At 40.7% G+C, this 15,333-nt stretch overlaps 1 protein-coding gene across 7 annotated transcripts in view; it reads left to right on the top strand.

Moving 5' to 3' along the window:
- ATE1 (arginyltransferase 1) overlaps positions 1-15,333 on the top strand; it is an 85,725-nt gene that overhangs the window by 3,863 nt on the left and 66,529 nt on the right. For 4 of the 7 annotated variants that reach the window (XR_009557604.1, XM_060274793.1, XM_035137431.2 and 1 more), the window contains exons 3-7: positions 1,543-1,605; positions 2,129-2,232; positions 2,460-2,711; positions 5,209-5,432; positions 10,589-10,717. Coding sequence is in view for 6 of the 7 variants with exons in the window: in XM_060274793.1 (XP_060130776.1) it covers positions 1,543-1,605; positions 2,129-2,232; positions 2,460-2,711; positions 5,209-5,432; positions 10,589-10,717 (772 nt within the window). In the remaining variant the exon portion in view is untranslated. Of the gene's footprint in view, positions 1-1,542; positions 1,606-2,128; positions 2,233-2,459; positions 2,712-5,208; positions 5,433-8,091; positions 8,221-10,588; positions 10,718-15,333 lie in introns of all 7 variants that reach the window. The other 3 variants (XM_035137427.2, XM_035137432.2, XM_035137421.2) reach the window with 1 other exon arrangement.

Genomic DNA, 15,333 nt, shown 5'->3' with positions numbered 1-15,333 from the left:
GCAGTTATCCCTAGTTAACCTAGTTTGGAGGAGCTACTTAACTTTTGTGCCTATGTGGCCTTCAGCTCAGGCATAGTAAGGTTATGTTCCTCCAGATGTTGCTACGGTACACTCAAACCCCCCACCATCCTTGGTCATTGGCCATGTTGGCTGGTGCAGATGGGAGTTAAGCCTACACCCTCAAGCATCTAGAGGGCAGCAGGTTTTAGTGGTAATTAAGAAGTGGGGCATTTGCTATGGAGAGAGACTTGAGAAGGCAAGTAGACAGTGCATAATTCTGCGGACCCCTTACGGTCTCTTTCATCAGAAGCATAAACTTCAGTTTGGCCCTTCGAGAGCTCCTGTGACATGAGTGAGTTCATTTCATTTCCTGCTTTTTTCTGTTTTGTTGCAACATCTAAACCAGGGGTCCCCAGACTTACCGCGCAGTGGGCCGGTGCCCGCCGCGCCGATCGCGCGGTGGGCCGGAGGGCAGGGGAGTGCGCGCCCGTGCGCACACGCACACGGGCGGGGGAAAAATCGCCGAAAATCGCTTGTGCGCATGCGTATGGGCCTCCCCCGACCCGGAAGTGCATCGGAAATGACCTCTTCTGGGTCGGGAGAGGCCCATACGCATGCGCACAAAGGATTTTCGGCGATTTTTTGCCGATTTTTAAGATCGTCGCCGCGCCGTGCGCCGTAAGAGCGGGCGGCGGCAGCGGGCGTCGGGGGTCGTCGCGGGCCGGATTGGAAGGCCGATTGGGCCGCATCCGGCCCGGGGGCCGTAGTTTGGGGACCCCTGATCTAAACCAACTATACCTTGTGTACTATCAGAAAAGTTCTCCATTTGTGAATAGGGGACAACTTGACTTCCTTCTAAGAGAAGTCTTTTATTAGGACCAGTAGCCCATTTGAAGTGCTCCATTTAAAACTAAGCGTCACCTAAAGTGATCATTATTCTGGTAGATCTTGGTGCAAGAAATTGACTAGCAACACCTTCTTAAAAAGAGGGGCTCTAGACCTTTTCAGAAGAGCTGGGGCCCATGTTCCATCTGGGCTATGTGGAGACTCCCACTTTTAGTAGATATATGTCCAGTACTTCTCAGCAGAAGACTTCTAGGCATGGGCAGCCTATTTCTTCTGAGTCTAATGCAGGTCCCATAAGGCCAGCAGTCATAGCGTAATAACTCCAGAATGCCGCTGCATTGCACATCGCCAAGAGATGAGCTAATTGCTTTGGATGGTTATGATCATGTGCCTCGGAGAGCATTTGGAAAGTGGGGTATACATTTCTTAAATGTGTAGCGACAGTTTAAATACAGTGGTCTTAGACTGCTTTGCGCATAATGCCAAACCCTGGTTGAGTGCATTGTTCTTTAAGAAGACTGCAATTCCCATAATCCCTGACCATTGACCATGCTGGGTGGGACTCATGAGCATAGATTAGCATTATGTGTGAGCCGGGAATCATAGTTTAAACAAATAAGTTATTTAAACCTTAGCAATTCATGGCTATTCTAAGAACTAAACATACATTTTAAATAGTTTTTTTTTAACCTATAGGAGTGGGAAATACATTTACAAGCCTATTATGAATCGTACATGTTGTCCTCAATATACAATAAGGTAAGGCAATACTTCTGTATCTTTTCTTGAATGTCTACATATAGACAGATTCAGATATCTGCTTAATGTGGATATTAATGGGAAATGGTGACTGGTGATGTCATTAAGCTATGAAGCAGGTTGCCATGAGGGTAAATAGTTTATTATGAGCAAGCAGGTTGGAACCCTCTGCATAAAATGCTTTTAGTTGTACTTGTAGTGTTGTAAAGAACCTTGCTGAAAAGAGATGTAAAAATATCAGAGTAATTTGTACATTGCAAGACTTTGAAACTGTGTGTTCTGCCGGGTTTTAATTCCAAGTAATTTCTCAGCCCATTTTAGTGAATGTGGGTGATTAAATGTTAATGTTGTCATAATCCCAAACATTCCACAGAAATATCAAAAGAGCAGCACTAGCCACTAATTAATGTGGTATTGTTAACAAAGCCTAAACTGTTCAATGCAACCTAGACTACATGACTAATTGATAACATACATACCATTTGGCGGATACCTTGACTGTATTCCCTTTTTCTTTTTTTAGATGCCGGGCCTTACTTTTCCAGCCTTCCAAATCACATAAGAAAGTTCTAAAGAAGATGTTGAAATTCTTAATGAAGGGGGAAATTCCTGTAGTAGACAGTGAAGGTAATAAGCGATCTTTTAAACATTACTTACTGTTGTGGTTTTGTACAGTTGAAATTGTTGTACAATTAAATTTCTTTTTTACTTAGATCAATAGGTCAGTGGCATGTAAATTATATAGAGCTGTAGCTATCTTTTAAATTTTAATTATTAGTGTTTTATAGTTTTTTTTATTAGCTGTCCTTTCTCATTTGCTGATGGTTTGTCCTAATTTTTTCCCCTATTTACAGTGGAGCCTATGGATTCTCACACCAAAGATACTGATGGCTGCAGTTTTTTCTTAAAAGACGAACCAGGCAGCTGCCAGGCTGAACTAAAACCCCTCAATCCTGATCATTTGGAGAAGGCGGAGAGTGGGGAAGGAGAAATAACTGTGAAGAAAGCGGAAACAGAGCATATTGAATTGTCTCATGAGAAAGTTAATGCCAATTCTGGGGAGCCGTTGGAGTCAGCTAAAGTTAGTCCATCAGTTCCCAAACCAGGTAACTAATCTTTAATATAAGAAGATGGCAAGACAGCTATGCACCTTCTTTTCTTCCCTGTTTGTCTTGTGTGATTTCCAGAAATTGCAGATGGTTCAGAATTCAGCGGCCAGGTTGCTCACTGGATCAAGACAGCCTGAGTAAAAGGTAAAGGGACCCCTGACCATTAGGTCCAGTCGTGACCGACTCTGGGGTTGCGCGCTCATCTCGCATTATTGGCCGAGGGAGCCGGCGTATAGCTTCCAGGTCATGTGGCCAGCATGACAAAGCCGCTTCTGGCAAACCAGAGCAGCACATGGAAACGCCGTTTACCTTCCCGCTGTAGCGGTTCCTATTTATCTACTTGCACTTGACGTACTTTCGAACTGCTAGGTTGGCAGGAGCTGGGACCAAGCAACGGGAGCTCACCCCGTCACAGGGATTCGAACCGCCGACCTTGTGGTCAGCAAGCCCTAGGCTCAGTGGTTTAACCACAGCGCCACCTGAGTACATAACGCCAATCCTGTGCTGACTGCACTGGCTTAACAGTTAGTTTCTGGGCCCAATTCAAAGTCCTACTTTTGACCTATAAAGCTTTATGTGGCTCAGAACCCCAGTACTTCAAGGGCTGCCTCTCCCCATATGAGCTGACCAGGACACTGCAATCGTCATCTGAGGCCCTTCTTCATGTTCCCATAGGAAGTCTGGAGGGGCTGGTAACATGAGAACAGGACTTTTCTGTCGTGGCTCCTGCTTGTGGAAGGCTCTCTCTAGGGTGGCTCTCTTGGCACCATTATTACCTGTCTTCAGGTGCCTGTCAAAATCATTTCCCCCCTCAACCAGGAATTAGTTAATTATCAGTAGCCTCTTTTAGTGGGTGGGGTGTTTTAATCCTGCGTTTAAAAATATGAATGTGTTCTAGATTTTTCAGTTTTGTTTCATGCTGGTTCTAATGCACGTGCAGAAACCACCTTCTTGACTGTTGGCCCCACTTTTGAGTTACTTTTGCAAAAAAGGGGGGGAGTGGCTTACAAATACAGTATCATAACTTTATACACAAATAGGAAATTATTTGTGCTGCTTAACCGTACAAGTGATAAGTACAAGTCTTATGGGCAAGGCAGACATATACAGTGGTACCTTGGTTCTCAGACTTAATCTGTTCCGGAAGTCCGTTCCAAAACCAAAGTGTTCCAAAACCAAGGCATGCTTTCCCATAGAAAGTAATGCAAAACTGAGTAATCTGTTCCATACATTTAAAAACAACCCCTAAAACAGCCATTTAACATGAATTTTACTATCTAACGAGACCATTGATCAATAAAATGAAAGCAATAATCAATGTACTGTACTATAAAATAAATAAGACACTATTGTAGGTGATAAAAATTAAATTTATTATTATTTTCTTTCCTGCACTGATGATAGTCATTGTTTGGATGGGGCGCTTTTATCCATTTCCGCAGTCACACAATCAGTCAATCAATCAGTAGCTGAACTGGGTTCCACACAGTCACAATAACAAATTAACCGAAAAAGCAAAAAACAAAATCGCCAAAGTTAATCCGTTTTGGAAGTCTTTTTGACTTCTGAAATGTTTTAAAACCAAGCCACAGCTTCTGATTGGTGCAGACATCCTGGAAACAATAGCCAACAGCTGCATCGGCCATTCGGCTTCCAAAAGATGTTCGAAAACTGGAACACTTACTTTCGGGTTTTCGGCGTTTGGGAATCAAGTCTTTTGAGTACCAATGCATTTGAGAACCAAGGTAGGCCTACCACTGTACTCGAAAATAAGCAGTACAGTCAAACCTCGGTGTGCGACCGTCTCGGGGAGCGACCGCTTCGGTTTCCGACCACCATGGACCCGGAAGTGTTTACATCCGGGTTCCGTGGCGCTCGGATGTGCAGAAGCGATCTGTGCAGCGTGCGCAGAAGCGCTCTATCGGCACTTCACGCACGCACAGAAGCGTGCCTTCAGCGAGCGACCGATTCGGGGAGCGACTGCCTCCGCGGAACGGATTGCAGTCGCAAACCGAGGTACCACTGTACATACATTTTGAGTAGACAGTAGTTGGAACAGATACGCAAGGAAGAAGGCCATTGCTATGCCATATGAGTTACTTAGGTAGAATAGCTGTTGTTTGGGAATGCTTAAAGTGTAAATAATGCTGTGCCTTTTACCCAGCTCGCCACTTTCCTCTCTGTCAAAGGGGGTGTCATGTGGCATCACATTCTGGTGCTAAATAAATGCCTGTGAATTGATCTGACTGGTGTTTGGTATTGATTGGAGCATCCAGGCAAACCCACAGAGATACTGGGGATCACCCTGGTATTTTCCTCAATACAAGCACAATAATAAAATGTAGTTGGAATGTCAGAAGACGATTATATTTTTGCTTACGGTATTCATTGCCTTTCTTCCAGTCATCATAAAAGTATACTGTACAGGTGAATGAATGTAGCTATTCTACAACACACTCTTTCCTCATTGAGTATGTACGCATTGGCTTTCTAGGGAAAGGAGCTGACTTGAGTAAGCCACCCTGCCGTAAAGCAAAGGAACTAAGGAAGGAACATAAATTGCAGAAGACCCTTCAGAACCAGACACAAAATCCTTCACTGCAAACTGAGGCTCAGGTTTTGCTTGGCCAGCGCTCGAAAGCTAAAACCAATCAGCCCAAAACAATTGAAGACTTCATTTTTTCCTCCTTATCTACTGAACCTGTGCACCAGTTAGAGGTACTGAGATACTTACTTTGATTGACATGTGATACATAGAGCCATCATGTCATTCTTGTACTGCTGCTTATGTTGAAGGTAATTGATAAGTCAGATGTGAAAAAATGTTCTACTTTTAATTGTAAAAATTGGTTGCATTATAAAAGGCAATTACTGGCATTTGAAAAGTCCTTTGATGTTTTCGGTTTAGCCTCATAAGACGTCGTTGTGTGTATGTTAGTGTGTACAAAACTTAAGTGGATGTGTTCTTTGCAGAAACACAAGAGGGTGCTGTGGTTCCATCAGAATGAATAGCATAGTACATTTCCAGAACAAAAATAATGACATTAGTGGAACTGCAGTTAGATTTTAATGTTATGTAAAAGTAGTCCCCTAATTTGAAGTAAAAATTAGAAATGATGACAAATAGCTAGATTTTTACATTACCTAAGAAGATGCTGTTTCACAAAATACTTTTATCAGTTTCCAGTACCAGACTCCTGGCTATAATTTTTGCATTTCTGGACATTTTTAGGACCTATCTCTCCCCCCCCCCCCAGGATATGCATATGATGGCATATGATTCTATTACCTATTTGCCCCATCAGGATAATTTCTTAAATGTTCAGTATATTTAACCAGTTTTGGGAAATGTGCTGAAACTTACATACAAGGTAGCTAATGAAGAATTTCTTTACGTATCCTCTTGGCCACTTCCCTGGGCACCAAACAGCTACTTGGAGAGCAGTGTTTGGTCCCTAGCAAACTAGGCCTTGCTACTCTGAACCAGTCTCCCCAAGCAACCTCTTTATCTCCTTCAAAATTGGTGGTGGTGGGGAGAGGATGCCGGTCACCACTGTTTAATTGGATTTTCTGTTTCAAGGGTTAAGACTCCAAACCTCTAGATCAGTGGCTCTCATCCTGTGAGCCGCAGAGTTCGTCACTGGCTACTAGATATTAAGAGCCACTTCCCAGAGCCTGGCAAGTAAGGGAGAGGGGCTCCCACCTGCTGCTGCTGGTTGCAGCCCTTCCCCACAGCAAGGGGCTTCATGCAGGTAGAAAGTAGTAAAGCAACAGAAGGAGGTGGTGGTGCATGGTGGCAGGGCTTTTTTCAGCTGGGAACCTTTGCTCTAGATGGTCAAAAGCACACCCTGGCTGATTATAGTTCTCTCCATTATGTGCACTTGAATTGTCTCATCCCTGATTCTGTTCCTGATCTTATACTTTTCCATATTGTAGCTTTCCCTTTGCCACCCTCCTGTCAAAAACCATTTGCATGTCATGTGCTTGCCTCCTGTGTTTTGACCCACCTTCGCTTCTGTTTTAGCTTGTCTCTGACCCTGGAAGGACATTTGACTTTGGCTCCTTGATTAACATGACCTCTGACTCCTTTTGCTCTGTTCATTTGCAATTGCCACAACAGGTCAGATTCTGTTCAGTGTAGCACCTAGCCATGACAGGGTATTTGCTTGGTCTCTTGCGAGACATGAGTCATAGCCAAGATGTAAGGGAAATAGTTTTATCTTATTGAGAATTGGATCAAAAAAATGATACATTAGCCTTAGCAGAGAAAATAATGAACTTGAGGCATACCTTGGCCCAGGCCATGTATCACATTAAACTATGGCTTAAAACAAACTATGGTTTGATGTGAGTGAGTAACTTGCTGGTGCATGTTGCTGAAAAGTTTCTGCAGTGCTTCCCCATTCTTGCCATACCACAGATAAAACAAGTCAGGGGCTGGTTTGTCATGTTGTCCAAATGCAATCTATGATTTGTTTCCCTCCAAACCATGAGTGGCAACCAGTATTTGTTCTTGGCTTACTTCTCATGCCTCGTTCTGGCATGTTTGTTTATTTTTTCTTAGGAAAAATGGGTATAGTTCACTAATAGCACATTTTAAAGCATACACTTATGTGTGCTAAGTCTGTTTTCCATTTGATAATGTTAATATTCTGGGGTACTGTGGCATATAGTGAAAGAGGAGGCTGAGACAGTAATCCTAAACACCCTTACTAGAAACTAAGTACCATTGAACTCCTTGAGACTTCTGAGTTAAACATGCTTAGGATTGAACTGCTAGTATAGTATGTGTTAACATGAAGTTGTGCTATAATAGGATTTAAGAGAGATTTAAAGTATTCAGTTGTGTTAAAAGAAATCTCATCAGTGTTCTTGTCCTAGCATCTCAAAATAGTGCATAGGTGATGGTAGATAGCCAACAGCAAAGGCTGATAGGAAAATTGCAGGAAGAAAAATGACCTCATAGCAATTTAAAGGTGGGTGTGAACTTGAGTAGCAACTTGTTTTTGTTCTTACAAAATGTATAGAATATATGTATTCATGTTTGAATAATCCTTATTATACAAATGCATGATTCACTCAAAATTGATTTTGTATTAGACTTTGTAAACTATTGAGTAAAGGGCACGGTGTTTACAGAACAGTGACTGGAAACTAAACTTATATGGTTATATGAAAAATAATATTTCCATTTCTGAAAAAAGTAGCCATAGTGGAGCAGAAAGTAACATTGGCCTCGAGGGGAAATGGTTGTTTAAAAGTATTGTTGATTTCATTGTGTAAATGTTGATTTAACTATAGTTAGTTTCTAACTATTTGTATTCTTCCCAGATTTTGAATGGCTATTATTCCAATAATGAATATCTTTCTTTGGAAGGTGAGGCTGGTGCAATCATCTCCACCAAGTTCCCTGTTCAAAGCCACCTTTCAGGAGTCTTACCAGGTCTATAAACGTTACCAGATGGTTATTCACAAGGACCCACCTGATAAACCAACCGCCAGCCAGGTCAGACACAAGCATGTTGCTTTGGTCTATTCTGAGACATTTGGAAGCTGTTCCTTTAAAATACTTAATAACCATAGAAATTTCAAAAATAAAAAAAAAGATATGAATTAAACAAAAACTTAAATCCTGGAAGTACAAGGAGGTTTTGCATATCTCATGGGTGCCACAAATAATGAAAGACATTTTCAAGCCAAAGGAGAAGCAATAATGGGGTTTGCTTTGACATTAGAGATGGTGCATAAAGAGAGACGGGTGAACTAGCAAAGTACACTTTAAATTTCCCAAACAGTAGGGTAGCTAGATTTGGAAAGTTGTTTGTGCCTCTATAATGGGCGATACTACAGAGCTTGAGTGTGTTTCACAAATATTTGTAAACCGCTTTGAGGGCTTTTTAAAAAAAACAAGTCGTGTATAAATTTTATGAAATAAATAAAAATTAGGGCACAGTTAACCTTGGGTTGAATTTATGCTGAGGTCCTATCCATAAAGTATGTTGCATATTGGATGGGGAAGGAGAACAAGGTTTTGGAAGAGTATGTATGTAGGATGAAATGGTTTCCTTACACCTGTTCAACTCTTTGACTTAATCTTTACTTTTTATTTTCCATATTCATTCTCTTCTGCCCCTAACATACCAACCTTTGCAAGGTACTGTGAAATTCTGAAAGGGCCTACAGTTTCATTCAGGCAAGAAGACGTGGTATCTAGGACATGGCCGCTCTTCAATCAGTACCCATTATTTCTTTTCCTTAAATGTGTTGTTAATGCCCCTGTCCATCCTGCAGTTTGCTCTCATACCCTCATCTATCCTTTCGCAATTCCTTTTCCTTAATGTTGGCTGATGCTTCTCTCACCTGACAATTCCCAACCCACTTTCTTCACACTGTTCTGTCTGTCTGAATTCAGCAATGGAAATAAGTCACAAATTGTGGTCATTTGAGAGGGGGGGGGGAATGGTTTTAGGAAGTGTTAGTGTTTCCTGTTAAGCATCAGTTGGATAAAGCCATCCTTCTCCATTCAAAATGTACTTTGTATAATCATTGATAAGCAGACTTGGGTCCTGACTTTGCTGCTGCTGGTGGGTGTATCCTCTGAGTGGAGCTCCACTGGGGATGCTCCTGCTAGCAGAAGGTGTGTGGGGAGGGAACATTAACCAATTCCCCCTTGTGGTGCCTGAAAAACTGTTCTGGAGGGCTGGGAGGATCCTCTGGAACAGCGGGGGTAGGGAATAGAGAGAATCTGCTGGATCAGTAATCATCTCTGGACAGAAGGAGCTCTTCTGTTTGTGGAAGGCTAAATTTGAATTCCACCCTATGTAAATTGTGGTGGGTAGCGTCTGCTATAGTGATGGATTGTGGAAGATGGTAGGGAATTTAGTTTGCAGAGTAGATCATACTTTATGGATAATTCCTTTGGGATTATGTGTATTCAGAACTGGCCTTTATGTCGGCTGTGATTGACCAAACACATAGAGTGACGAAGTCCAGAGGTGCAAAAACCTAGGTGCCTAGTCAACTAGTGCCTAAAAACGTAATCTAGTGACAGGCATGTGGATTAATGTAGAAGTCAGGAAGCAGGTTTCTCCTGTATGACTTCTATTTGGGTGGGAGGGAGACTGAGTACCCCAGTGAAGGCCAGAACTTGGAAGATGCTCATATTGTGCAGCTCTGTTGGGGTATTAGTTCTGCCATTTACAATGCATGATTAAGATATTTGGAGTGGTGGGAAAGGTTTTTGGACGACAATTGTATGAGTATATAGCCCTCAGGTTTACAAACTCTTAATTGAGAACTTCTGATAATCTAGATCTATTCTTACTAAGTAAACCTTAACTACAGAGCTAGTTCACTTGAAGCATTGACCAGGCCTTTGGTTTAACATCACTGCTTTACCTGAACTGAGAGTACACTCTAGAAAATATAAGACAACTCCAAGTTGCAGCGAAATATTGGTTGTAGGGGGCACACTTGCCTTCCATTATTGATCTTATTGAGAAATCTTGGAATTCACCTTCTTCTAGAACATGAGACAGTCAAATCCTTCTTGACTTACCTGGAATTTTGATTATGTTCTCTATTTTGCATGGAGAGATAATTGGCATGGCGTATTAAGTGGCTCTGAGTATTACTATTTTCAGCTGGTATGCAAACTAGCTCTTGCTGTTCCTGGAGTGCAGAACCAGCCTAGCACTTGGAGTGCCACCATTGCTTCAAATCTTAGTAATACATTTCTGCGGTTGCTGGGCTTCCTTGTATGTCTCCTAGGAAGAGGCTTTGAAATGAATTTGAGGAGATAGCATACTAGCCTTACCTTCAGAAGCATTTGGACAAATGCCAACAAAGTTCCTTTGTTTTCCCTTGCTCTGAAGGTGAGGTTAGTACCTGCTTCTTTAGAGGACCCGCAGTTCAAATCATCTTTCACCCAGTCTGCTGCTTTATTTGCCAAGTATCAGATGGCCATACACAAGGACTCTCCTTTTGAATGTAACGAGTATCAGGTACAGTTAACTGCATGCACTTTTTTTGTCTGTATTATCCTTGGTGGTATGAATAACAGGATATTGAATTGACTTTCCATCAGATCTGTGAATGTGGTGGGGGAATTAGGATTTGGATGTGCCTTCTAGCAGTAGCTTTCTTATGTACTCAGTATTTTATCTGTGTCCTGAATCGGTTGCAATAAGCTTACTACTGTTCTCCTAATCCATTTGTTTGTAAGTAAATCCTAGTATCATGAATGGGATTTCCTCTGAAATAAGTGTGCTCGGCTCAGGTACAGTGCAGGTGTGATATTTCCTGTTCAGTCATTGTGTACCCTTCCGGTTTGCATGCTTCTACCCCTTCTTCCATCTCTTTGGTTCATGTGCTCAATTTCTCCCCCCTCTTCTTCTCTTTGGCTTGAACTCCTTCATATCCCTTTCCATGACTAACCATGGTTAGCATTACACCTGAATTTCCATTAGCTTTAAACCAGAGTTTGAAGTGGGTTTAAAACTGTGGTTTAATGACTAACATTAATGTCATTTCAGATGGAATGCTTGCCATGTATAGTACTGAAAGTGGTAGGGTGAGGGATTTGCATGGAAGAGAAGAGGAAGGGGGTAGACTGGAGCGTGCAAGTCAAAGAAACACCAGAGATCAGTCAGTGTTATGTTAGTAACAGACATAAGATTAGTGTTTGATTTAGAAAACTAAACTCATGGTTAAAACAAAAAGCCTCCTGTTTTCCAGACATTTGAAACTAAATTTCATGACCGATTTAGGATTGACAACAATTGGAATTAGCAGTACAAGAAATCTGGGCCATTTCAACATCACAGCTTAATGGAGGGTTTAAAGTTTTACAGAAACTATATAGCCAGGTGTCATAACTTATATGTGTGTGTGTTTTGTTTTTTGAAAGCTTAACATCAGTTATGACTACAGTTCAAAATACATTTACTGGAGTCTCTAATCTCTTGTTTTTGCCACTCCTCTTGATTCTATACATTGCCTCATTTTCTTGTTGTTGTTTTTTTGTAATATTGAAAATTAACTTGCTTGCAGTCTGAATCTTGAAAAATTTAAGTGTAGAATGTTGGGCATATTGCAAGTGTTTAAAGTTCAACAATTGCCCATTTTTGATGTAACGGTAAACCATGGTTTAGCTCTATGTGTGGAGCCCATGCTAGCTTGTACTCATGCATTCTGGCAGGAGACAATTGAAACCTTCCACTTCCAGTATTAAGTCAGTCTCTTATTTCACTACTCACCTGGCCAACATTGGTTATTAGAAATTCCATGCAGGCAAGTGCATGGAATTCCCTCTGGGTGACCAAGAAGGCTGGTAAAGGACAAAAAGAGCACTCTGCAGGCCCAATGTGCTTCATATCTGCTGCTGCTTCTTTTTACCAGGATTGGATTTGTTGAAACAAGCGAGGATCCCAAAATTTTGATCCTTGCATATTAATAAGAAGCTGCGGGGGGTGAACTAAGCCAGGCATATGTAATCAGTGTCACCCCTTGCCCATGGAGCACTTTCGCTGATAAAATCAAACCTCGCTGCTTCTCTTCCTACACCAGTAGGACACCACAGTTGTCATGTTCAGTTTGGACTGAGATCAAAGGAAATCTTGGTTTCAGTAAAACCTGTATGAATTAGGTGTGATTGGAGACTTACTGAGTGAGTCGATTTTAAATGGTGCCTGCTGGATATATGGAATTACTTCATCTAAAACTATTTTATTTGCTCAGTTTTCTCATCTATATCTTTGTTGTAATATTGGATTTTTAATCTGCTTTTCTGTTTATTGTCTTGTTTCATTATTGTTTTTATTGTAATTCTGATTTCTTTTAATATGTAATTTAAGCTGATCTGGAAGCCTCACTGGCTGAAGAAGCTGGAGCAACAATTGCATGAAAAATAATAATTATGCAACATTTTAGAAAGAAAAACTGCTGAGGCTATCTCCATCCTGGTTTATAAAATGGCTATTACCTTGGAAAATATGGATTTAGGCACCTGTTTTTTCAAGTTAAATATGCACTGCCTTCTTCTAAATAGCTTATTTTGAAATGATATTATGTTTATTGGGATTGTAGAATGTCATAACAACTTCAAAAGAACTGTTACACAATGGTAAATCGCCTTCCCAATAGACTTTGGGTTAGCCTTTAGTGTAATAGTTTATAAGGTGAACCCTTCCTCTCCCCCATTCCTGGGTAGGAAAAACTTACAGTATTTATAAAGCCACTTTCTGTGAGCAAAACTAGACATGTAGGTGTCTTGAGTTCCTTTTTAAATCTTACTTAAAAAAAAATTAAGGGTGCAAACCTTGGTATACACTTTCCTAGGAAGAAACGCTGCTGAACACAGTGTGACTTATTTCAAACTAAAACAAAAGGTAAAGGACCCCTGACAGTTATGCTCTCTTCACCAGGCAGGCTTTTTGGGAAACAATTTAACAGCATATTAAAAATAAAAATTAATGTTAACTATGAACCTATCACTAGCCAGATAACTTCTTACTTAATAAAAATAATTCTCATGGCATATTTTCTAATTAACAAGTATCCCAGATGTTGATTTACATGAATTGCATAGTTCCTAATGTATTTGAGAACCAAAGCTAGATAACTTACACATGTAACAACTACCAGACTTTTAGAAGACATCTGAAGGGAAGCTTTTAATGTTTAATAGATTATTGTATTTTAATCTGTTGGAAGCCGCCCAGAGTGGCTGGGGAGGCCCAGCCAGATGGGCGGGGTATAAATAACTAAATAAATATTATTATTATTATTATTATTATTTATTTATTACTATTTTATTATTTAATGCCAAAACAAAAATAAAAAAATCCTTCCCGTTTATTTTTATTTTTGTTTTGACTACGTCATACAAACACAGCTACCTACCTGTAACTATTATTTAATGTGAACAACATGTTTTTATTTCCGTCATTTTAGCAGCAATCAGACTTTATTGCCTGCATAGTATTATAGGTTAGCCCTTGGAAAAGGACTACTAAATGTTAGGAAACAAGTTTGCACAGAATATTTCTGTATCTAGACTAGGATATAGCTGTAACTGTAACTGACTCCAAATGTAAACCTTTTAATATTTTTATCTGATGTTCAAGTAAACAATTGTGTTGATTGTTAACACACCTTTCTGGACACCTTTCTGTTGCAGGGAATGGATTATTCAGTGGCTGAGCATGTAGCCTGAGATCTCCAGCCACTTTTAGTTGATATTTGGCTTCCACATTTGCCTTACTTGACAGAAGTTGCTAACTCTAGTACTTCTTAGGAAAGAGGCTTTATCTTTTCATTTCCCCCCAGCATTTAGTTTTCATATAGATCAAATTAAACAATTAAGAATCAGTCTCAGTGCTTATTTCCTAAAATGGAAATATGCTTGCAAACAGGGCACAACTTTGTAATAATTTGTATCAAGTATTCTGTTCCCCCTCCAAAAAAAATCAAATAAGGCATATTGAGCTAAATATTTACCTGTAAAAAGTGAGATACGAAGCAGTCTTGTATTTTACATGCACATAGCAATAATTAAATGTTGAGGCTGCAATCCTGTGCAGTCTTCCTTTTGCAAAATACCCCATGAAAATGCACTTCATTGCAAACAATTATAATAAAGGAATTGCACCATAAAAATAAACAGATGTAGAGGCACAAATGGCAAAAGGCACTGAATAACAGAACTCTGATTACAAGCCCAGGTGGCGCTGTGGTTAAACCACTGAGCCTAGGGCTTGCTGATCAGAAGGTCGGCGGTTCGAATCCCTGTGACGGGGTGAGCTCCCGTTGCTTGGTCCCAGCTCCTGCCAACCTAGCAGTTCAAAAGCACATCAAAAATGCAAGTAGATAAATAGGAACTGCTACAGTGGGAAGGTAAATGGCGTTTCCATGTGCTGCTCTGGTTTGCCAGAAGCGGCTTTGTCATGCTGGCCACATGACCTGGAAGCTATACGCCGGCTCCCTTGGCCAATAATGCGAGATGAGCACGCAACCCCAGAGTCGGTCACGACTGGACCTAATGGTCAGGGGTCCCTTTACCTTTACCTTTAAGTGAAGATTAGACCATCAGACAGATTCTACATATGGTATTTAAAGGGGTGGAACCTACCTAGCAATAGCTCAGTTAGTAGACAGTAGAGCATAAGACTCTTAATCTCAGGGTTGTGGGTTTGAACCCCATGTTGGGCAAAAGATTCCTACATTGTTTATAATTCTATGATTATGATCATATGAGGTTTTGATATGTAGGATGTATGACAGGAGCACATAATGCAGGAACTTTGAAGCAGTATTGAAAGAAATTGGTTTTAAATAAACTTCTAGCAAATGGGTGGAAGTGCCTAATCTTTGGACTTTTAGAAAGAAGAATATAAACACTGGTTGTTCTGAGACTCTGAATCCCAGAAACCTGGACCAAAACTTCTTTAAGCATCTAAATGCAGTTATCTGAGGGAATTGATATAATATACCTAAATTAAATGCATAAATCACATGAAGGCAGGGTCAGTTTAATGCATAAGTAATAAAATGTTTTAGAGACATTGCTCGGAGACTTTCATGAATTCCGCAGACCTTTTGTGGGAATGGATTTAGGAGT

The sequence above is a fragment of the Zootoca vivipara genome, chromosome 5, assembly GCF_963506605.1.
Source record: "Zootoca vivipara chromosome 5, rZooViv1.1, whole genome shotgun sequence".
NCBI classification, from domain to species: Eukaryota; Metazoa; Chordata; class Lepidosauria; order Squamata; family Lacertidae; genus Zootoca; species Zootoca vivipara.
Note: the sequence above shows the minus strand (reverse complement) of the source record. Positions and strands in the feature narration are given on the sequence as shown.